Source organism: Haliotis asinina, chromosome 2 (assembly GCF_037392515.1).
Source record: "Haliotis asinina isolate JCU_RB_2024 chromosome 2, JCU_Hal_asi_v2, whole genome shotgun sequence".
NCBI classification, from domain to species: Eukaryota; Metazoa; Mollusca; class Gastropoda; order Lepetellida; family Haliotidae; genus Haliotis; species Haliotis asinina.
Genome location: NC_090281.1, coordinates 42,298,924 through 42,324,770, shown reverse-complemented (window position 1 = coordinate 42,324,770; position 25,847 = coordinate 42,298,924). Strand labels below are relative to the sequence as shown.

The 25,847-nt window shown below is 38.8% G+C and overlaps 1 protein-coding gene across 1 annotated transcript; it reads right to left on the bottom strand.

Moving 5' to 3' along the window:
- Nucleotides 1–325: 325 nt before the first annotated feature.
- On the bottom strand, nucleotides 326–25,140 carry LOC137272535 (uncharacterized). Its single transcript, XM_067804922.1, has 17 exons — nucleotides 25,104–25,140; nucleotides 18,240–18,535; nucleotides 17,608–17,665; nucleotides 16,974–17,106; nucleotides 15,767–15,920; nucleotides 15,480–15,607; nucleotides 9,122–9,189; nucleotides 8,615–8,816; nucleotides 7,880–7,950; nucleotides 5,320–7,589; nucleotides 4,773–4,804; nucleotides 4,511–4,579; nucleotides 3,228–3,347; nucleotides 2,866–2,948; nucleotides 2,218–2,345; nucleotides 1,897–2,020; nucleotides 326–509 (listed from the first exon to the last, which is right to left on the bottom strand). Exons 2-17 carry the CDS (start codon nucleotides 18,483–18,485, stop codon nucleotides 376–378), a joined length of 4,020 nt encoding a protein of 1,339 aa, XP_067661023.1. The 5' UTR covers nucleotides 18,486–18,535; nucleotides 25,104–25,140; the 3' UTR covers nucleotides 326–375.
- Between the last annotated feature and the right edge of the window lie 707 nt (nucleotides 25,141–25,847).

The window sequence follows — 25,847 nt, the reverse complement described above, 5'->3', positions numbered from 1 at the left end:
ACTAACAAATGGTTGAAAACACAACACCATGTACGTTTTTAAATAAGATCGACTGACAAACAATTTAAATAATTGCTTATATTAGTCACAAAGACAGAGTTTTTAACAACATTTACTTTACATAACTAAGGTATGTCATGAAATACAGTTTTGCCTGAAAACATTCCAGGATTAAAAACAATGTTGAGCAGTTTTGTATATAGCAACCTTTTATAATATTAGCAAAATAGCTTTCAATACTGAATAATATGTTTCTCATTCTGCCTTCAGTACATGACAAATGCTGTGTCATGGTGTCAAAGGTAGAATAACCTGGACACAAAGTCAGTGGGTACAGTGGTGGATCTTGAGTGTCCTGCTGGAGATGTGGTCAGGCTACGCTGTTGTTGGCTGGGGTGCTGGGCCTGACACAGAAGCCAGCTTGGTCAGGTGACCTCTGTATGCTGGTGTGAGCAGATCTGCACTCCTCCTGCACTGGGAGATGCTGTACTCAGTAGATAGTCCAGTATCTGTAACATTGCATACAACACAACTACAACACACATCCACATTACTGTATCTCACACAACTACATAACACATCCACATTACTGTATCCCACACAACCACACAACACATCCACATTACTGTATCTCACACCACTACACCATACATCCACATTACTGTATCCCACACAACACACCCACATTACTGTATCTCACACCACTACACCACACATCCACATTACTGTGTCCCACACAACTACACCACATATCCACATTACTTGTATCTTACACAGCTAGACCACACATCCACATTACTGTATCTCACACAACTACATAACACATCCACATTACTGTATCCCACACAACCACACAACACATCCAGATTACTGTATCTCACACCACTACACCATACATCCACATTACTGTATCCCACACAACACACCCACATTACTGTATCTCACACCACTACACCACACATCCACATTACTGTGTCCCACACAACTACACCACATATCCACATTACTTGTATCTTACACAGCTAGACCACACATCCACATTACTGTATCTCACACAACTACACAACACATCCACATTACTGTATCCCACACAACTATACATCACAGATCCACATTACTGTATCTCACACAACTACACCATACATCCACATAACTGTATCTCACATAACTATACATCACAGATCCACAATACTGTATCTCACACGACTACACCATACATCCACATTACTGTATCTCACACAACTACACAACACATCCACATTACTGTATCCCACACAACTACACCACATATCCACATTACTGTATCTCACACAACTACACAACACATCCACATTACTGTATCCCACACAACTACACCATACATCCACATTATTGTATCTCACATAACTACATCATACATCCACATTATTGTATCTCACATAACTACATCACAGATCCACATTACTTGTATCTTACACAGCTACACAACACGTCCACATTACTGTATCTCACACAACTACACAACACATCCACATTACTGTATCCAACACAACTACACCACATATCCACATTACTTGTACCTTACACAGCTACACCACACATCCACATTACTGTATCTCACACAACTACACAACACATCCACATTACTGTATCCAACACAACTACACCACATATCCACATTACTTGTACCTTACACAGCTACACCACACATCCACATTACTGTATCTCACACAACTACACCATATATCCACATTACTGTATCTCACATAACTACATCACAGATCCACATTACTGTATCTCATGATGAACTTCTTCAGCCAAACATTTAAGACACCTCTCATGCAGGTTCTGAGGAAGCAGTACTGTCCTGTGCTATGTAGATGGTTCTGTCCTTCACAGATGACAGTCAGTACCTACCTCTGTCCACCCACTGGTCCTGTGCAATGTAGATGATGGCTGGCACACAGTACTGAGCCACTCCAAGTTTGTCTGGATCAGAGGTATTGGACATCCACACAGGCAGGACAACATGACAGTAATGCTGGTAAAACAGACAGCAGTACCACATTATCAAACACTTTACCTTTGCTTTGTACAATTTATACACAACATTCTGTTATGTCTGTAGAGTTGCTTTGAGAGAAGACACAGTAGTAACTAGATACAGAAGTGACGACAAAAGTAAGTTTTTATTAAACAAAGTGAGTGAGTAGCTACTAGACTAATGAAGGTATGCACCTGTGGGACTCCAACACACTTGTCCAGGACATTGAGATCTCCCTGAGTCAGTTGATACACACAACCCTCCACGGAGCAGAATGGATTGAACTCTATGTTGGGGAAGCCTCCTGCTTCAACATCTGCACCTGGGGACAGAAGCAAGGCAATGAAGGACACAATCATCAAGCTTTCATTGTCATTCAATCTTTATTTGCACTTAAGAGGCCACAGGCCTATAATACAGATATACAGACAATATCAGATATTTACCAGCTGATAGTCAATTTGTGTTCATCTTATCTTTCAAGGTACATATAGCTTTAACACTCCATAGTTCTTTAATAGTGACTGAATGAGTTTAGTTTTATGCTACACTCGGCAATATTCCAATTACATGACAGTGTTCTGTAAATAACAGAGTGTGGACGAGACAACTCAGTGATCACAAGTATGAGCATCAATCAGTTCTTTATAGAGTAGCAGGTTGATCTAATACAATCAGATATCATGTTCTGTTCTGTATCAATCTTCTGTTATATACTTGATAACATAAGTGGTAAGATAAGATGTGTTCAATATAACTAATATAACTGGACAATAGGACAGAGGTGCTTCACAACGCATCCCTCCCAGTTATGGAGGCCCAGTGACCAGTCCTGTACATACCTTTCTTGTTGAAGACCAGACTGAAACCCATGAGGAGCCCCCAGAAACGTTGACTGATGTCCCTCTTCAAATACAGGCTCATCCTGAAACCAAAACCAAAACCCAATTGGACTTAATAATTTATACGGCATAATTAAATTCATAAATATTTGTGACAGAAAGCAATTTTTTGTGAAGAAGCATTCAAAATTAGATGCCATACATAATGAACCATACATCATTATTATAAATAGATTACCCATTTTGGTGGGGGTGAGAAATAGATGTTGGCACCAAATGATGGAACTTGCTATAAATAAATCAGAACTTTGGTTTACTGGGGCCATACATTGACATTTAAGGTTGTTCTTATAGTTATGTACCTGTCATTGTTCATGTCGGACCCATAGGCGAAGTAGTACAGATATCCCTGTGGCGGCCGGGCGTTGATGGAGAAGCATAAAGGGGGAAATGGAGCTGATGGTTTGTCAGCTTTTTTCACTCTGTAGGACAATAAAAAAACGCATTACATAAAACAAACACAGGCCCTAAATCATACACTGCCTCATTTTTAATGATAATAACTTCAGAACAATTGTCAAAACTAAATGGCAACTTCTATGAAATGTCAGGCATAGGCTGATTACCAGTATGTTGATTGTTCTTCTCTGGATTGCTGACTTTGAAATTCAACCACCATAGAATGTTACAGATGTGTCTCAGGGGTTTAATTTTTTTAAAGCCCTTTGCAACAGGGCAAGTGACTTTCAGAAAGTAACTTGTCGTCACTAATTTTCCACTTGCCCTGATTTTATGACATAAAAAAGGGTGATAAATCGCACAGAAAGATAACTTTACTATATTAGTATTGTGAAATTTATTAGCTACATTTTGAGCACACATGAAATGTTGCTAGGGGGGAATGTGGAAGATTTCCTGTATATATCTATGCGTATAAGTGCTGTATTAAATTTTGGCACAAGTTCTTGAAAATGCCATCATCATGTTTTCCTAGAAAATGTTATAATTTAATGTTATTGGATGTATCCAATGGTAAAACTAACTGGGCTGCAAAACTTAGAATGGTATTATATAAGATGGGGTTTGGGTATGTGTGGGAAAGACAATGCATTAATAATATTGATGGCCTACATACTTCTGAATAAAAGAAAGAAAGAAATGAAATTCAAATATATTTGCAGTTTGATACTATAAGTAGAAACTATTTAGTAGCCCATGGACAAGTAAAATACCTGGATTGCCTGAAATGAAAACTGACTTGTCCTGGGCATCAGGAGATGGGATTTTTTAATTCCTGTGTCACATGCAGATTATGAACCTGTGAGGTGTACAGAGGACCATGAACAAGAGTCTGGCAGTAATTACTTTTGAGGCATGATTTGAAGCATCATTTGCAGCCAGGACAACTGTTATATATTGACAATACATGCATCAGGGAAAACCATTTCTTATCACATGCTTGAAATGAGATGACTCATTGCCTACACATGGCTTCCAACCCTTTAGACCTTGTCAGACAGAAAAAGATAGAACAAATGTCTGGACATGGGGGCCGGGTGGTCTACTCCACTCCCAAATATTTATTTATATTGGACAAAGAGGGATATTCGAGGGACAACAAACCTTGTGATTTTGAAATACTTACTTCTGTTTTGACAATTCCTTTGTGGTTGCTACTACTTTAAGATCCCTCTTGTCTGAAATGTAGTGTTGTCTGCAACAAGCATTACAAACTGAACAATAAATGTCACATCCTGTTTTGATAATATTTTACAAATAAAATACATGAACAATTTCGAACAATAATGAAACAAAGACAGACTAATCAAGAAAAAAAAAAGTTAACTCGCATGGCTTGGTGCCATGTCACCACCTTCAGGAACACAAGGAACTACCAGTATACTTACCCTAGGTCCAAACAAGTCGGCTTCACAACAGGCTGAAACAAATGATGTGTCTCATATATACATACATGTATCTACATATACAATTTACTCAGTTACTGCAAACAAATGTTCTTCAACTAAAAGTATCCAACAAACAAGGTGATGTCGTTTCTTTCCTGACTATATGAAATATGTATGTTAGAGACACGGAAAGTTCAATGCCTAGTCCTCATCAGGCGAGGAGATTGCAGTCACCCAGCAAGGCTACTCATCAATCCCTCTGTGAAGATCTCGGTTACAACTGATCTTCATAAGCCCATGCTGTCATAAGAGGTGACTAACAGGTTCAAGTGGTTGGGCTTGCTCCCTTTGTTGAGACATGACATCGATGTGCAAATCAATACTCACAGTGTTGATCAGTTGATTCGCTGGTCCAGATTTAATTATTTACAGACCGTTTCCATATAGTTGGAATAATGTTGAGTGCCACAAAAACTAAACTCACTCACTTGTCAATGTGTAAATGTTTTTCATTTTCACCATGGTTATAAGTGTCAGGGTTACATACCTGTTCCACCTCCCCAACTGTTGTACACAACATCTTCAGGAAGGTGTCTGCTTTCTCAGGGATTCTGTCAGTGTCAACTTCTTTCTCTGAAATCTCAGTCTGTTCTTCTTTTGATACTCTGTCCGTAGATGAGGTGTCTTCTGTAAGTGGCACTCTCCCCTTAGTGTTCTGAGATATGTTTTCAGGAGTTTCTGCCTTTTCTCCACTCCCACTTTCTCCAGAACCAGTGTCTGTCCTGTGCCATCTGGGACTTGTGATGTGTTCACTTATCATCAAACAGTTCTCACTCACCTCCATACACTTCTTCCTGTAGTTCATGAGAAGTGACTGGTAGTAACCATGAGACTGAAGACCAAGGGATGCTGCTGGAAACCAAACAGATTCTCCATCCTCATCATTTACTTTATCTGCGTTGGTGTAAAGGTCCTCTCTACTTTTTAGAGAGTGACGAAGATGCTCTGTCTCACTCAGGAGCTGGGCCTGCTGGTCAATATTTTTCTTCAGCTCTGACTGAATCAAATCTATCTGATGGTCCAGATCATCAAATGTGAGAGCCTCTATCTCTTCCTCATCAATTTGAAATTCATTTGAAATTGGTACATTGTGTTTTAATCTGCCTGAGTTTGAGTTGCTTGTTTGGCTGCTGTAACTACTGACAGACTGGCCACTGCTTGGTCTTTTGTGGGTTGAACGTGATTTAGTTTGTCGTTGGATATTTGTTTTACATACTGGTTTATCTGATCCAGTCTCAGCCTCTCTGTTGATCAGATCTGATGGGTAATGATGCCTTGCTCCTACCCCATAGGATGAAGGCTTTGAAGGTGGTTGGCTGCTCTTCCATCTTCTACTTCGTGAGGATCCATTAGTTTCTTTTCTTTGGCAGGGAGGACATGGAGGAGAGAAAGGATGTTTATTAGATTCAGATGCTGTTGTTCCTCTTCCCTTAGTTTTCTTCCTACGATTAACATTAACAGGTGGGTTTTCAATCAAATTGTTAACACTGCCATAACAATGTTCAAACTGATTCAACATATCATGAGATGAGAATGTTACATTAACTGACGGATCAGATTCCATGAAAGTGTCAACAACTGGTGGATCAGATGCTATAATGACCTCTTCCAAGTCTTCCTCAACCTTATCCTCTCTTTGTTCCTTAACTGGTTCAATCAAAGGCATAGTTTTATCAGAAGTTACTGGCATGCAAACATTTGCAGTAGCAATTCTCTCTGACAGAGAAATGAGTGGAAACGGTCTTGCAGTAGCTTCCTTGTCTTCACAAGGCCCCTTTTCAGTTTGGACAGCATTCTGCTGGCACTCCTCTGAGCTGACTGAACAGACGGAATCATCAACAGGAGCTGCATGTGCTAGGAATTCCTCCATGAAGGATGTACGAACAACAGAGTCAGAAGCATTGCTTGTTGTCTTGTCAGGAGTTTTATTTGAGCTACATTGTTGACTTGTTGATGCCAAAGTTTGTGAAAATGTTTGTGAAGATGGAAAATACACTGATTTCTTTGGCAAATAATTCTCTTTGTCATCATCAGGATCCTCAGGTTCTTTGTTTTGTTCAATCTCACTGGGTTTGCATCGTGACTTAGACATAATAGAGGAAGAATGAATGCTACCCTCACTTTCACATGCATTATTATTGGAGTCTGAGCTTCTTGAACACACATCCTTGTCAGTCACTGCATCGTTCCATGCTTCTACTTTGGGACTTTCAGTCTCATCAGCAAAACGAACTGATTTACTTGTACTTTTACGACGGGACAAATCACCAGTTGAGAGAGGTCTGGTTTCTGTTGTCCTGAAGTTGTGTGTGACTTGGGTCGTAGCACTATATGGTCGGGCTCTTCCTTCCACTGAGGAGTTCCCACTCTGGTGTTCCTCCTGGGAGGTACTTGCTGTCACATTAGTCATCTTCTCACATGGTCCATCATTACTCTTCTCATCCTCAACAACATCATCTCCACCCTTTGATTCCAACAAGTCCTTTGTGTCAATTCCCAAAAGACTTATTCTCTTCTCCAGCATTTCAGCCATCTGTATTACCTCCCTTGATGCAGCTTCAACTTCAGGTGGAATTACTTCCCCTGCCACAGGGTCATCAGTCAGAGACTCCACATTTCTACCTGATGTAAGGAACACTGTACTGGTGTCTCTGCTTGAGTCCTGAGATGATCCTCTGACTGCTGTTTCACTGCCTTCTGGAGATACAATGGGAGATGCAGTTGCCAAGTCTGAGGGCTGAGTCACTCCACTGATACCTGCAAGTGAAAAATTGTATCTGGAGTTGGTTGGTTGTTGTTTAACACCACACTCAGCAATATTATGGCAATATGGTGATGGTCTGTACAAAACAGGGTCTGGACCAGACAATCCAGTGATCAACGGCACATGCATCAATCTAAGCAACTGGCACATGATGACATGCTTCAAACACGTCAGTGACCCTACCACCCGATCCCGTTAGTCGCCTCTCACGACATGGTTACTGAAAATCCATTCTAACCGGACCTTCATCGGCGTAAACCTGAAGATCTGTGTGTGGGTATACCTTGATTACTCTGAGATGGGACTGTTGAGACACTCGGCAGGGAGGAGGTGGAGGAGGATGCTTGCGCAAACCTGCAACACAGAAATAATAACTCAATAACTGCCACAACACCGGTACTTGGAACAGAAGACAGAACTGCTCAGAAATAACATAACAACCAAATCACTCAACCAACAACTTTGGTGCACCATGAACGTTTGTCTACATATCAGAAGTGGAAATATTCAAATTTTCATTAATGCCAAAACATCCATAATTCATCTTTTCGTTCATGGTTGCTATAGTTTGAAAAGCAACCTAAAACAATGTCTGACATGTTCATTGACAACAGACACTGTGTCTCCTGGTGGAGCTGCTACACTACCCTACATATCCTTGTGTCTCCTGGTGAAGCTGCTGCACTACCCAACATACACTTGGGTCTCCTGGTGGAGCTGCTACACTACCCTATATATCCCTGTGTTTCCTGGTGGAGCTGCTACACTACCCTACATATTCCTGTGTCTCCTGGTGGAGCTGCTACACTACCCAACATACCCTTGTGACCCCTGTTGAAGCTGCTGCACTACCCTACATACCCTTCTGACCCCTGGTGAAGCTGCTGCACTACCCGACATACCCTTGTGACCCCCGGTGAAGCTGCTGCACTACCCGACATACCCTTGTGACCCCTGGTGAAGCTGCAGCACTACCCTACATACCCCTGTGTCACCTGCTGAGGCTACTGATACATACCCTTGTGAGAGTTGACTGATGTCTTCCTCCAGCAAGTTGTCACGGTTCTCATCGACACTGGAGGCCACAGATGTCCGGTGTATAGACTCCACTGTACGTGGTCGGTCCATCAAGTCCTTCAGCTCACCAGCGTTCATGCTGGACATAATCTGCTTCCTGCGCTGCAGGGACTTGCTTGGGCTGGCACTGTATGAGTGTGTGTCTGTTACATGGAAGACACACATTCCCAAATCATAGCTACCACCTCACAAGGTCAGAATAAGAACAGTCCAAAAGCAAAAACTACCAGTAACTGATTGTTGTGTTTGACAATACATGCCATCTATAGTCACTCCTTTTATCAAGAACTTCAATATGCCGAAAATATTAACAGCAACCTGTAAATATCAATGAAACAGAAACTTATATTATCTGATAGTAAGGTTTTTTCATAACATTGTGTTGGTTGGGATTTCAGAGATGAATACAGAATACAGCCACACAATAAGAACATAGTAGCTTGGATACCTGCAACTATTCCTCTACAGTGTTCAATCTGTGGGCCTTGAACTTTGACTGGATACAGTGGCTTCAGTCTGCAACAATAACCCACGATGGCAGATGGGGAGATGTTGTCAACAATAAATTAGCAAGTGGATGACCACAAATTCATCAGTCCATGAGTTTCGAGTGTGAGAAGCACACAAGGCATATATCGTAATAATGATCTGGGGCCAGTTTCAAAGACCTCACGTAACAAGAGTCATCAGAAGATGACATACTAGTATCCCCCCAGCCCCCACATATTTGAAAGGACAAATAATCTGAGAGTTATTCATTGTTTTTTTTAGACTGAATTGTTTCCATGGAATGCATGGAAATTATAAATGCCATATATCTGTAACCAACAAAGTCATGATTTGAAGATCTGTCTCATATATCTGCCAAGATCTGTTGAAAGATCTGAAATGGTTTTCGAGTTGTGCTCTGGGAACGAAGCCCACCCCTTCATTTTGAGACTATGTCCGAAACATTTCCATGGAAACTAAGAAAATAATAAATTAGAAAAACCTTTAAGAACCAAAAGGCACCACGTTGGGGCCTGCAACAAATATCTACAAAGTTTTACTAACAGATATTAAGAAATTTTTGAGTTCTGCTCTGGAAATGAAACACACCTCTCACTTGTCACAATGTTTTCATGGAAACCGAGAAAATAATAAATCACAAGATGCTGTACATAGCAAAAGGGACCACTATAGGTTCTGATTGATATACTTGTATCTACCAAGTTTTGCAGAAAAACATTGAATGGTTTTTGAGTCCATCCCTCCATTTTGAGACTAAGTCTGAAACATTTCCATGGAAACCGAGAAAATAATACATCACAAAAACCTGTAGAGAGCAAAAGGCACCACTTTGGGGTCTGCAACGCATATCTACAAAGTTTTACAGACAGATATTAAGAAGGTTTGAGTTCTGCTCTGGAAACGAAACACACCTCTCACTTTTCAGACTAGGTCCAAAACGTTTCCATGGAAACAGAGAAAATAATACATCACAAGATCCTGTACATAGCAAAAGGCACCGCTTCAGCTTCTGACTGATATAACTACTAAGTTTTGCAGAAAATTATTGAACGGTTTTTGTGTTCTGCTCCGGAAACGAAACATACCTCTCACTTTTCAGACCATGTCTGAAACATTTCCATGGAAACCCAGAAAATAATAAATCACAAAAACCTGTAAATACCAAAAGGCACCACTATAGGTTCAGACTGATACATCTACCAAGTTTTGCAGAAAAATATTGAACAGTTTTGAGTTCTGAAAATATACATTACCATCACTTGATTAACATGATTACTGATAAAAGGTATCATATCAGCCTCAACCCTCACAGAGTCAAACCTGGCTGGCATCCCAGTATCTGACTAACTCTGTCCACAACAGTACATGACAAACATGCCACTACTGGAGGAGATGTATATGTCTGATAAAATCAGAGATAGTATTTACAAGGATGATCAAGTCAGTCAGCAAAGTCTCTAATAAAATTTTCCTTTCTTGTATATACTGCCATTTGACCATCATACTGTCTGACAAAGTCATTCCCTGGCATCTTACCAATATTACTAATCACCACGAAGATTACTATCTAAGTTCACATATTATGTAATTTGTCTCGATATAACAAAGGGTATATCTAACTCTTGTAAGTTACATTACATTCCTCTTGTTCTATATTTGAGATGTATTGTTAACTGTCTATGTTATCATAATGCATACAATTCTTTACTGCAGCGAAGCACATCAAACCACTTTGGAGTTACCTTCATGCACCATTCAGCACAAAAATATACACCTGGAACTTAATTAAGCACCCCCTGACATAGTTCATGACAGTAGAACAACTGTTAACCATCGTTAAACATGAATGATATATCTGTATTACAACATATCTCTAGTAGTCTAAAAAGGTGTTTCAGTTCCTTTGCACTCGCCACAACACAACCCTTGTGCACGTGAAGCATACAACCCACACTTTTCCCAAAATTCAGTTTCTCTGACATGCAATGTATGGGTATAAAAGCAGACAAATTTGTAACTGTCTCCTTAAATGAACACTGAAATGGCGAGGAGAAGACTTTCTGAAGCACTAGGTGGCAAATTGTCGACTTGCATGCAACAGGCATGTCCTTCAAAGCTATTGGACGACAACTGGGTTACATTCGCTCGGTCATAAGCCAACTTGTCCGAAAACATCAGATGACAGGAAATGTGAGAAATCGTCCAAGGCCTGGACAATCCAGGAAAACAACGCCCCGTGATGATCACAGCCTGGCATGACTGGTAAGGTGAGAACCCTTTGGCACAAGTTCGGTTTTGAAATGCCTGTAGTTACCCTACAGACAATTATCCACCAGAACCATCAGATATTGCCTTTGGGCACTTGGTATGAGGTCCAGAAGAGTCAGTGGTGTATGGCCCATTGGCAGTGGACACTGAGGACATGGAGGAGGGTCCACTAGTCAGATGAGAATGGTTCCTCCTCCATGTTACAGATGGTTGAATGAGAGTGTGGAGGCATAAAAACACTGCTTACGTGCCCAGGAATATCCATCCTACTGTTCCTTATGGTGGAGGATCAGTTATGGTCTGGGGCTGACTTCCACACGACTGTAAACTGCAAATGGTGACTGTCTGAGGAAATCTTAATGGTCAGCAATATTCTCCATCAATTTGTCGTGCCTCACTTTGACAACCACTCATTGGCTACTCACTCAGTATTCATGGACGACAATGCCAGACCGCATCATTCAATTGGTGTGACTGCACATCTCCAGAATGAGGCTATCATGACATTAGTTTGGCCAGAAATGAGCCCCAATTTGAATCCTTTGGAGCACATCTGGGACTTTCTTGGGTGCTGTGTGAGACTGAGAGAACCCCCTCTCCAGAATCTTGCACAACTGGTAGCTGCTTTGCATGAAGAATGACCGCAATTGCCACTTGATCTTATCAGAAGGTTTACCAGTAACATGAGGAGGAGGATTCAAGCTGTCATCCAAGCACGTGGGGGACACACCCAATACTGATGCCAGACCCATCAGATTTTAACATGTGACATTCCTCGTGCATAATTTCTTGTAACATTGGTTACGCCATTAAAACAATACGAATTGGAATCATTTTCTTGTTTTCCATTTGCTAATAGATTGTATGTTTCACAATCGCTAAGGCTCCACTCTCTTTGGAATAATGAAAAAGTTACAGCAAGTATTGCTTCTCATCATCCAGAAAATAGGGGGGTGCTTAATTAATTTCCAGGTGTATATATGATAGCAGTCCTGGTCCAAGCAACAAGCTTGGGCACCCAATCATGAAGCCTCTTACAACAGGCATTGGTTGCTGAAAGTCAGTCCTAACCTCTTCACAAGTCAGCATGGATAGTATCTAATCTTCATTCTTCAAAGGTGTTCATAGTAATATGATTGCTGTAAGTCTATTAAAGTAATGGGGTGACAATCATCACAGGGTTACAGTCACCTGGATCTGGCCCCAGACCACTACAGTAACGTGAACCCTAGTTATCTGTACATGAACATTCTACTGCATCTGCTACTTGATGATTATAATGATGTGAGTTGTTATCAGATAAGTGAAGTTAATGATTTGAATTTGTGATACCATCATTCAAGTTATTCACATACCATGCAACACACAGTGCAGAAAATGCATATTCACCAAGTAAAAATGTGCAGTGCAAGTGAGTGTATTATGTATCAACATGCTAGATAATTAGCATGAACCACTGTCAATAAACTACTCAAAAAATGTCACTAAAATCATCATTACTCAGCCAATAGCTAGTAATGCCATCTTACTTAAATATCAATCACAAATGACATAAAATGATATATTTTACATTAGTAATTAATACCAACACAATATTTTGTATTATCTACAAAAAATGTCATATTAACTTTTATCTATTGATACAGATTCATTACATTAACATACTAGTGCTCAAAACGAGCACTGTCAGTTACCCTCAAGACATTGTACTGGGACCTACTGGGGGAATAGTGCTGATTTTGAAAGTAGTGATTACATTTAGTTTTAAGCAGCCTTTAGCAATACTCCATGAATAAAAACCTAAAGTGTGCTCCTCACTATATGTTACGTCATCTCTTGTTTTCCCAGAATAATCTCATTTGAGGGTTTTGTTTTGGAGGGACAGGTTTTACGTTTCACTACAAAAACCTTTTCCCAGGTTTCACTTTTCGTTAGTAAGCCTGCTTTCCAGGTTTTACTTTTCCCAACTTCATATGAACATTAACATTCAAATGATACATGAGTATTTGGAACCAATTGAAAAATATCATTCAAGATTAAACTCACAAGGCAAATGTGCTCCCCAAGTGGGATTGGAACTGCAAATGTCAGATGATATGCAGACGATCTAGCGCACGGCTACCGGTGTGACGAAAGTGTTGGGGTTAAATTATCTAGTTATAGTCACTGTCATTGAATTGATTTTACATGCACTTCATTTATTGCTATGTAGCTTCATTGTAGCTACATTAAATGATCACGTACATTGTAAATACCCATGACTGACAGTATATATGTTAGAGAAAACACTTTTCGGTTTTGGTAGATGTGAAACCTCAGAGGCATGTCTTCTCCTATACATATCACAGCGGGGAACAGAAATGGGCTTCACACATTGTACCAATGTAGGGTATCAAACCCTGGTCTTCTGTGTAATGAGCAAGTGCATTAACCACTAGACTAAAACCCCATCCCCCTGCCTATTTGAACCTAAACACAGTGCACATGATGCTGCAGACGATGCTTGATGACCACTGCCTGCCCCTTGTGTTACGATGTTAGTATGATCCACTCAATACACTGTACACTGTGCTAGTACATCAACATACCCATACAGTATCTCGATGCAGCTGCTAGTGGGAGAGCTAAAGTAGAAACCAGCACACACAGCCATCAGACAGATGTAAATCAGTGGACAAGGATCACCCAGACACAGTCAAAATGCTACCTATCTCATACTGTTAAACATGAGACCGACTTTATTAACACTTGGAAAAGCAACAAAACAAATCAAAGATTAATTATTTGCTTGTGAACCAATATCCATTTTTCCCTTCAAATATTTTGTCACTCTGTATTTGTAGATATTAAAAAGCTCTGGTTGTGTAATGTCCTTCTTATCCTTATTTCTTACCACGATACCCAACCCCATATTACCCAACCAAACCATGGTATTCGGTAAAACACTAACTGGAAGTTATTTCTCTTCAGTAAAATAAGTCACGGCTGAGACTAATTATGGTGTCTGGAAAAATTTCGAATCTGTCCCATCAGGCACATTCAATAAATTCTTCATTGACTGTTACCTGGTCCAACTCTTTACCCATCCATCATGGATATACAGGTTACCCATCCCAGCTCTAATATGTATATCAGACTTGTGAAACACATTTTGTCTGGTCAGGAGAGGAATCGAGAAAAGAAATATTCTCCTGAGTTTGTGGATGCATTGTTCCAAGTGATAAAAGAGTGTCTCAAGTACAGTCAAATATTCAGCACCATAGGACAAAGAAGTTGTGATATCATGGTATGCTGGAAGCTGGTGCCACACTAATCATGTCATTACAGTCAGTATATACGTTGTATTAACAACTGGCTATTCCTGATAATCAGTTTCCACTACAGAGATATATTCCAGAAACATACATCGAAAATTTTGTGATTTTATTCAAGATAGGGAAATATGTGGACTGACAACTGATAACAATAGTTGTGCTATGTGTGTAGATATAGGTAATGGTTGAAAATAGAGGAAGGACTGGGAACAACATCATGAGCAAGATATGCAACAAACAAATTGCATAAAGAGCATTTGGGACAGTTTACAAACCAATGTGAGTGTTCTCATTAACATATGCAGACTAGGAGTGACATCTCGTTTACACACTATATAAGACTGCATAAAAATAATTCAATGTTTCTTGGGTACGTTTTTTTTTCAAAAGTGACGAGGGCGGTACAAATGTTTAAAAACATTTTTATAGAAAAAAAGTGATGAGGGAGGAACACATTTTTCTTTTGTTATTCTGTCAGAAATACAGCTTGGGAAGTTTAGCATGCATTTATTAGTTGTAGATTCACTCATACTTGTTCTTACAGACACACACAGTGGACAAATGGATGATCAGGATACAGCTAAGTCAAATATATTTTTTTAAATGGCTATAAAAAATTGTTATGCACACAAATAAAAGTGACATGACAATGCCAAGGAAGCATTTCACTTTTTTTATTTAGCCTAAAGGGTCTAAGATATGTCTTGCACATACTTGGCTTTGAGGAGTTTTCCCCTGGGCCTGTGTCCACTGCTGTGGGTGTCCAGTACCAGCATCTTGTTGATGTGATAGGTTGCCAGGGCAGTCCGGTCCTTCAGCTCCTGGGAGGGGCTCCCATTCTCCTGTCACACAGAATGGAATACACACTGACTCCTAATGCCTCAAAGAACAGAAATTCATAGTTGTGTAGAAATACCATAACACCTTGCAGACAAGATCTACAGCTTTAAAACAAGAAGTGCAAATAATCTGTTATAGTGACATGAGTCGACCATACTCACTGGTGGTACTGAGATGGTCGGCTTGTGTACAGAGTGCTTGAATGGACTCTTGATGTGTGAGTTTGCTGTCCTGGCTTTGCTGCTGGTGGTAGGCAGGGTTCTTTGAGACAGGGATGAAGCCATTCCTCTTCGACTGCTTCGAGTCAAGTTGTGTCTGTAGTAATACACAGTAACATACATTAGACACAACACATAGCAGTACACAACACACAGTAGACTATAACACAGTACTATACAACATAGGAGCATAAACACATAAAGTATGTAACACACAGCCGTATACAACACACAGTAGCATATAACACGGTAGTATATAACACAGTAGTATATAACACACAGCAGCATATAACACACAGTAGTAAATAACACACAGCAGCATATAACACCCAGTGGTATATAACACACAGTAGTGCATAACACACAGTAGTATATAACAGTCAACATACAACACACTGTAGTATATAACACACAGTTGTATATGACACACAGGACTATATAACACACAGTAGTATACAACACACAGCACTATATAACACACAGCAGTATACAACACACAGTAGTATACAACAAACAGCACTATATAACATACAGAAATATATAAAGCACAGCAATATATAACACACAGCATTATATAACACAAATCAGTATACAACATACAGTAGTCTACAACACACAACAGAAACTTGCAGTTGTATACAATACATTGGTTTATACAACGTTCACTAGATATAACACGCAGCAGTATTCAAACTAGATTAGATACACCACAGCATATAAAGTAGTATAACACACAGCTGTGTACAAGACACAACAATATACAAAGTAGTATACAACACACAGCTGTGTACAAGACACAACAGTCTACAAAGTAGTATACAACACACAGCACTGTGACTGCAGTATACAACACACAACAGTCTACAAAGTAGTATACAACAGCTGCATGCAAGACACAACAGTCTACAAAGTAGTATACAACAGCTGCATGCAAGACACAACAGTCTACAAAGTAGTATACAACACACAGCTGTATACAACAGACAAGACCCCTGGTAGGTACACTTGGCAATGAGGACATATGCTTGGAGGAACCACATAAGCACTATATAAATTTTCAGGATTGTTTTCATTATCATCATACATCTGGCTTGTACATTACATCATTTGTACACCAAGAATGCTGGTACATTAAGCAAAGGGTACACACCTGGTAGGTATGCTGGCCGACGAGTACATGGAGAAGCGAGACATCCCCCTCTGACTGATGGTAGAACCAGGACTGACCCAGCTGGTTGACTGTCCCTTGCCCACGCTATGGTGACCATGTCGAGCTGATCCCTCTACAAATATCACCATATGTATTCAAAATCTTCGTTCACGATTAAATTGGAATATAATCACAATCTGCTGACATTTGTGTACATAAGCATTGCCAGTTCAAAAAGGCACCGCTATAAATTAGTAATATTTGAAATCAAAGCATCCACAAATGAATTCATAACATATAGATTAACACAAAGTCACTTTCACCTTGTATTTCTAATCTGGCAAGAACCTGGTTGGAGATCATCCATTATCTCAGCATGGTGGTATTTGACGGGTTTTAGGCCTTACAATTAAAAGTTACATATTGCATGTGATGTCTGTACAATACTTACATGCTCTCCAGCTTACTGAATTTCTCTGCAAGATTTATGCATCGTGACAAGACTTGATTACTGCAACTGATAGACTGCTGCTGTGGCTACATTCTGACAATAATTAGTAATATGATGTAAAGATAAACATAAATTTACATGAATATAATCCTTCAATGTGACAAGTTAGACAGACATACAGACCTGTGGATAGACTCCTTTTATCAGATGGAATGGTGTCCACAGACAAGAAGGGTTCCGTCTATAAAAACACCACAATTTAACATATTTAATAATTGCAACAATCTGGTGTTTGCATGCTTTGTTATGTGTTTAGAAAATCCTTGTTCTGATGAAAACCAAGTCTTGCATGGTGACACAAACCAGTCTTCAACATAAGTAGATTATGGCTGTGTTCTTGATAAGACAAAATCCCAAAGTGTTCTATGTCATTTAAATTAGTAATTAATAGTATTTCCAAAGAATGACTTTAAAAAATTCATTGTTATCACATCTGTGTGTGAGGTTTCTGTGGACAAATTTTTAGCACTTGGAATCTATGAGAAATTATCATGATGATTTGTATCCCAGGGTCATGAACTATTTTTAACTTTTAGAAAAGATATTCTTGCATCACAAGTTATTGTTTTGGAGGAAAGATGTATTTTAAGACCTATCAAATTATGTAAATGTCTGTAAAGAACTATTCATCAGACAAAGAGCTTCCTGTTAACAAGAAAACCTTTGTAACTTCAGATGATGTTCTGTTTCTCATGAGGTAGATAAAAATGACAGCATGACTTCAGCCTGGTGTGTTCAGCAATATTTGTACTTACCTCATGTGCCTTTATCTGCCTGGCTCTTGTTTTAAGTGAGGCTGAAGTTCCTTCTTTCTTCATGTTCTTATCTGACAATCTGGATTTCACAGATTTCTTTGATAAGTTTTGAAATGGGCTGACACATTTCTGGTTTCTTTTGGTGTATTCCAGGTCCATTGCAATGACATCATCACAGTCAGGTTTTGAGAGCTTGTCTGAACCTGGGTAGAGGGCAGCTGACCCCCCAGGATTCACTCCTGACATCCTAAGAGTAGTTACGTGGCCGGACCTTTCAACATACCTGGCACTGTGACCTGCAACATCCGTGCATTCCACATCATGTATGAAGCAGGGATGTGCTTGAGAAGGGTCTATAGTTAATAAATAATGCATCACACCAGTCAACAGTCAAACTTACTTCATGAAATCACATCAAAAGCACTGCTATGGGAGCAAATTAGATTCTTTTGAGTTCATGACTAGATTTTAACTGAAAAACTATCAGACATGTCAGAGAGGGTAACAAATTTCATTGCAAATTGTATATTCAAAAGAACTTTCATGGATAGATAATGAAATTACTGGTAGACATTATGGAAATGAATGGAAAGAGGCAATTAGTTTACAGACAATTTCGAAGGTTATGGACAATTCTGAAGGTTACAAGTGGACTCGATGTCTCGTGATTTTAATCTACGGATGGCTGGTGAATGGCCCTGAAGCCATTTGGCATACCCATCCTATTCCGTAATCTACAAGATACTATGTGGTGTGGAATGAGCCAATAAGGCTTGAAGTGAAAATGGTTGTTGATATCACGTGTCAGTCACCGATTTCACCTTGTATGAATGAATGACATGCTTGTACAAAAGTCACTGAGTGTTTTCATGACAGGAAAGTGTTAGGAATGGAAGAGACATGAGCATGTCTACTGAAGACACACGGGTGAGTTACAATTCCAATCATTACTGAACATATGTAGTGTGTGAAAGTGGCTTGAGTGGAAGTTCCTGGCCATAACTGTAAACCCTAAACCTAAACCCTGACCCTAAACCCTTGAAATAACTCTAATGAATATAATACACTGACCAAACCAGCACGAAAATGGCTGACATGTCATGTGTAATGCATTGTTACCTCTTCAAAAAATAAATACAAATAAACTCCATATAAGTGTATTATCAAATTACTGAATGAAATAATTATATATGTATATCACTTATATAATTTATTTGGTCCTAATAGTTACTTTGGAACCGAAATATAAAATATATTTAAATGTTTCACATTGACCAAAACTATGAATAATATGATATGGTTGAGTACGACTGATGTAACACATTCTTACAAAATTGAAAAAGTACAAAATACACAAAATATAACACCTTAGCATCACTTAGTACCACTTAGTCATTTGAGCATATTAGTCAAAAAAAACAAAAAAATTATTCTAAACTGGTACTTGTGGAAAATTGCACATCAGCCAGTAAACACCTACTGGAAACTGGCAACATCATTGGGCAGTGACATAGCTAGTAGTGATGAAAAATCAGAGAGTGGAGCTTATACACACTCGCTAAGCTTGACTACCTTGTTCCTATGCCAGCGTCAAAGGGCATTGTTTTGAGAACTTGCTTAGGAACAAAATCACCTATAATTACATAAAGGAGTATTATGACATGTTTTTAAAGTATGTGGTGCTGTATTCTAACAGTAGGCTGTATGTACAAAGTTACTGAAAACAAAAAGCATGTTTTGTTGAATGTCACATGCAACCAAAAAATAAAACATAATTCAAACACAATTATCACTTACTGGTATTCATGACATGTAACATACATTGCTGCTTGTTGCAAAATTATAAGCGTAAGATCGCGATTCAAAAGTGCAATATTTTGTACTTGGGCTTACTTCCCTCGAAACAAAGCCCTCGGGAGACCAAACCCAGTCATAGTGGGTGGGTGTGCACTCAAGTGTAACGATGGCTTCCAGTTGGCTGGTTCATTTGCTGATATGCTGAGGGCTCATTGTGAGTACAGAAAGACGATCTGTTTGATGGGCATTTTAGAACTATGGCGAGTCACAAGAAAGTAAGATTCTTTATGGGTAGCAGCTTCTTTTACTGTACTTGATGCGTTGTTTCAGTATAGATTCACATATCGTTGTCAAACAAAATCACATACACTAGAAGAAACTGTTATCCATGAAGAATGTATATAGAGATGTTGGGTTTTGTAAATACCAGTAAAACCCATGTGTACAAGTATCACACCTGCCTAATTACATCATGTGGCAGAGACAGGACTCAGGTGCACGAGTTGTAAATCAATTTATTTTATTTATGGCGTATAGCCGGATAGGTGTTAAGTTCAAATTTGTATGTGGTCAATGATTGAAGCTGTTTAGGGATCAATGGAAGAAATCATCAGAACCTATACAGAATGAAATCACACATTTAGATCATGATTTTATCCATGAATCAAGCTTATGCTTGTACTATTTCTTATGTCTGTGTAGTGATCGGTGCTTCCGCACTCGTACATCGGGTCTCATCTGACTGGCCATCCAATGATACTCCTATGTCTCCGGATGTGATCGAGGTACATGATCAACATACCCGCCAAATCTGACAGGTGACAATTGACAGATCGAGACTGGACATGGACAAGACAAGATGCACATAGACAAAGAAAACCGACTACGATCTCCCCATCATCTACGCTTACCAAGCACAAGGTAAGCACCTTTCCCTAGCACTTAGGCTTTCACAACATCTGTATATGTACAGTGGTGACATGCAAATATAATATGTCTGCCTCTGTATTAATAATGGAGGCCATATTTGAGTTCAACTGGAATTCTGTATAGTTTTTCAGTGACACTGTTATAGTGTTATTATGACTGAGATCAAACACACCACAAATTATATTACACGTAACACTAAGTGGTTCAAACCTGTTAACTGTACTTAATTTTAGGGCTCTGAGTTACTTTTCAGAGTAATTGTTGTGTCAGGTTTTGTTATGCTGGTAAGGATATCCAGCCAGGGGATATAACTGAAACAACTCTTCTCGTAAGCCCAAAAACATGGTCAGAAAACAGTATAAAAACTGGGGGTTGCTTTTACGCTCATTTGTAACGTTGTCTCTGATTGCACAAAGAATACAGACAAACCAATGCAAAGAAGGATAACAAAGCTAGACACACCTTTTTTCATAATTTGAGAAATGTGACGTCAAATGTTGACTTTGTGAAGGTAAAAACTTCCGAAGTGTAAAAGACATATTTATGCAAAGTGCACACGTTTGTAAAAATTCTCACAGTTAGAAGAATCATGCAGCTTTAAATTGCACTAGTAATTGTACTTTTTTTTTTAAGAATGTGTTAATGTTTAAGAATGTCGAAATAAGAATGGAAATGACCCAATGGTCTATACCGGAAGTAACTTTCGCTTACGATAAAGCAACCATCCTGGTTCCCGGGCCTCTCATTAACATTGAGAGGCCCAGGAACCAGGATGGATACCAAGCCTGCCAGCTGAGATCGTATCAATCCTATTTTACCACAAATTTGGTGTAAATAAATAGTGTGCACAGTCACTGAGTTGACATACTTTTTCATAAAATTGACATGGTTATCGAAATACTACTAACTGTAACAGTGAGTGACTTAAGATGTAACTGAGTTACTGTTTGTATATATAAGTTAGTAACATTTAACAGTTGAGCATGACGACATTTTGTTGTATTGTCTCCATTTTCAGTTGCATAGGCTGACCAAATGAAGATAAGAAAGAGAAAAAGCCAGGCTACATATGTTTTGCAGAGTGACACAGATTGGAGGCTAGTGTTATATCAGATTTGCATGATTAACATGCAACTTAGCCTGTATGCTGTCGTTAGGATTTCTTTGAGGCATTTTACCTGCCCTGTATTGACAAATTGTGATAGAGTTGAAAGAATAAGACTAGGTACCACTGTTTCAAGCAATAACAATATTTCCTTGTATGTTGTACATTAAACTTTGCCAAAATGGATACATAAGCCCCCAAGATCTTTGCGACCTGAAACTGTATTTGCTGGAAAGTATTTGCTTAAGTATTTATGATCACATCCAAAACAGACCTCAACCCTGACCTCTAAATATCAGATATGGTGCCAATCCATCATGTATGAGATATTGTAAATGATACAAAAGGGCTTAGCTGAGATTTGTTTATGTTACTGGGGCCAAGTTTAGTTTTCAACCCAGTGATATATATTATATGGATTATGTTGTAGAAGAACTTTATTTATTCAGTTTGGAGTGGTACTATGCTGTCCGTAGAATGTTTATGTGGTTGCTCCTATCTTAAGAAAGGAGCAAGAAGTCCTTATACTTTATTTGGTCATTTCGTATTTTGACAAACTTTTATGAAACTTGCCTTGTATGCAGGTATTGTCTTTTTCTAGTCATTACTACATGTCATATATTTATGATGGTGTTGAAACAGCCGAGTTGGGTACCACTCCATCAGTTACAGATTTCGGTTGTATGTGTTCGATATATTACTTTTGTTACAAAAAAGACATACTTGGTGCCAGTAAACAAGTACCATGCATACCAATATTCTTTAAAAGTGTAGAAATATTTTTAGAGAAATTAACCAAGCAAATACATGGCTGGAAAAAAATGAGGTAGCCTTTCGACGGAATAGGTGTTTAAAATGCTAAATATTTTTTAAATAATCTTCTGAACATATTTACTTCTGTTTGTATCCCATGACCTTCAAATTTTAAGGTCAAAAGTATATTTTTATAAAAGCTGTAAGATGTTCTCTTTTTTCAAATTTTACTGTCACTCTTTTGGGATGGAAAGACCTGTTGTGCCATGACAATGAATATATATGCTTATTTTGATGATGTTTTACTCACCTTTAGACATTAATTATAAAAACTTTGCATAAAAAAGCAAAACAGTTTAAAAATTATTTATATGGTGCTATCCCTACAGGGCCAGATTTCCATAAAATAGGTTGGGCCTACCTTTAGAATACAGCACCACAAACTTTAAAGACACGTCATAATACTATTTTACGTAATTGCAAGTGATTTTGTTCAAAAGCATGTTCTTGAAACAATGCTCTATGACGCTGGCATAGCAACAAGGTCATCAAGCTCAGCGAATGCGTATAAGCTCTACTCACTGATGTTTCATCTCTACCAGCCATGTCATTACAGAAACCCAATGATGTTGCAAGTTCCAGTAGCAATTCCCGGCGGATGCGCAATTTTTCGCAAGCACCAGTTTTAAATATTTTTTTCTTTATTGCCTAATATGCTCATATTTCTTTGTATTAAGAGGTGCTGAGGTGTTATATTTTGTGTATTTATATATTTTGTATTTTTAAATTTAGTAAGAATCACCTACATTGGTCACATTGCGCCATGTTTTATTATTCACAGTTTTGGTCAGTTAAAATAATCTAAATATATCCTATATTTCGGTTTCAAACATAACTATTTTGATCAAAGGAATTATAAATGTAAACTAATATACATACATATCTTTGTCATTCAGTAATTTGCACCATTACAAGGAAATATTTATTTTTTGAAGCGGTAAGAATTCATTACACTGGATACGGAAGCCATTTTCGTGCCGGTTCGGTAAGTGTATTCTATATATTAGAATTATTCCAAGGTTTAGGTTTAGGTTTAGGTTTAGGTTTAGGGTTAGGGGTTAGGGTAAGGGTAAGGGACCTAAATGCATGAGTACCAATTGTTTTCCTTTTCCATTTTTAACACTTTGTTCATAAAGAAAAACAGGAGACCCAAAACGTCAAAAGTTAAATAAACGATGAAATGGTTTAATGTGGAAATTAAGGGCTGATGGAAATCGGCCTCCAGCAACTTTCACCTCTAGATCTGCATATTTTCTATAATGATTCGAAGTCTAACTCACCCTCGTGCCGTCACCAAACATGCCCATGTCTCACACATTCCTTAGCGCGATCCACATTATCCTTACTCAGGGTTCCCTACAACACTTTTCTGTCACAAAAACACACAAGTGATTTTTATACAAGCACGTCATTCATGCATGCACTGTGAAATCAACGTCTGACACCTGATGTCAACCAGTTCGAACCATATCGGCTCATTCAACACAGCAAGGTACCTTGTAGATTACGGACTAGGACGATCGTGCCAAATGATATCGGGACTCATAATTTGGCAACAATCAGTAGATTGAAAGCACCAGGCATCTAGTCTACCCGTAACCTTCGTAATTGTCCACAACCAGTTTGACTCTTTCCGTTCATTTCCATGATGTCACAGGAATGACTAGCTAAATTTGCACACTGTGCAACAATGTAGACGTAGCTCAGTCGGTTAGCTGTCGGGCTAACAATCCGAAGGTTGCGGGTTCGAGTCCGACGGGTTCTCACAAACTGGTTGCCTGTCTTACTGACATGTGACCTACGGCTGGGAACGTCCTCACGAGAAAATGTGGTGCTGAATTCTAAAGGTGCTCCATATGTTGTTATACATGACTGCCATCACCAAAATAGATAGACTGGATACCATTACAGAACTAGAATACTAAAACATAGTATTTTTGAAGTGCAGAAGTATTTTTAAAATGCTCCTAACCCAAAAATATGGCTGAAATAAAACCTGTTCGTTTTGTTGTTAAGATTCAATTGTAACAATTACTAACATACTCTCTAGTTTAGGCCTACGACAATTTGCCCGAGTTGCGTTCTCAAGCGTTAAAATCTGTATGCACATCGTACCCATTTTCGGTCAGTAAATGTACCTGTCAGGTCTGATTTAAAGTTATGCACTCATATTGTGACAGTCAATGACATCAAGAGACAGCGTCGTTAGTAACACATACCTCACAACCAGCGCTGTCTTTTCGTCGCCATATTGTTTACATCCTCTGCACTCCAAGTGACAACGCAATGCGCGAAATCAAGTTCATATTCGAATATGAAATAAGGCTCCCGCCATAAAACGACAATTATGAAAAATGAATAAATACGATGTACGCACAACATAACAGCTGTTTTCCGATGAAATAATTGCGCCAAATGATTTTGTTACGCTAAAGGTACAGATAAATGGATTCCTCCGCTTCAAGTTAGGTAACTCTCCACCAACGTATTTTCATGGAAGCTCGCGTGGTAGTCAGAATACCGTTCCAGTTCGACACCCAGATGATTCCACCAATACGATGAAATGCCTTTGGGTGAATTTTCCGTTTTTGTTCATTCAGTTTGCTTAAGACTAATTCATATTCTTCAGAGACGAATAATCTGTAAGTGTCTATATATATGAACGCAGTAAGGGATTGTAATTAACTCCATTGCTTATCCAGACATAATAAGCCATGAAAGTTCTTTCTCTATGAAGAGTACATATATGTTTTTACTGCAAACAGTTGTGGTTCGTTTGTGAGTTTGGTTATATGCTGCACTGAACAGTATTTTTCAATTATGCAAGTGCACATCCGCTTGATGAGCAAGGAAACCTTACAGCTCAGATGCAACAAGAAAAAGAAACCTAAGTAAAACACAATTATCATCTATTCATGACATATAATCTACATTGCGGATAATGAAAAAACAAATAAACAAAA

What these genes read in the sequence shown, in the direction of transcription:
- LOC137272535 (XM_067804922.1), bottom strand. Translation starts at nt 18,485, where the DNA reads ATGTCAGGAGTGAATCCTGGGGGGTCAGCTGCCCTCTACCCAGGTTCA. An exon ending in TCGGCCAGCATACCTACCAG is followed by an intron (nt 15,921 to 16,973) that starts GTGTGTACCCTT and finishes GTATTACTACAG; the next exon opens with ACACAACTTGACTCGAAGCA. An exon ending in TCCGACATGAACAATGACAG is followed by an intron (nt 2,949 to 3,227) that starts GTACATAACTAT and finishes TTTTGGTTTCAG; the next exon opens with GATGAGCCTGTATTTGAAGA.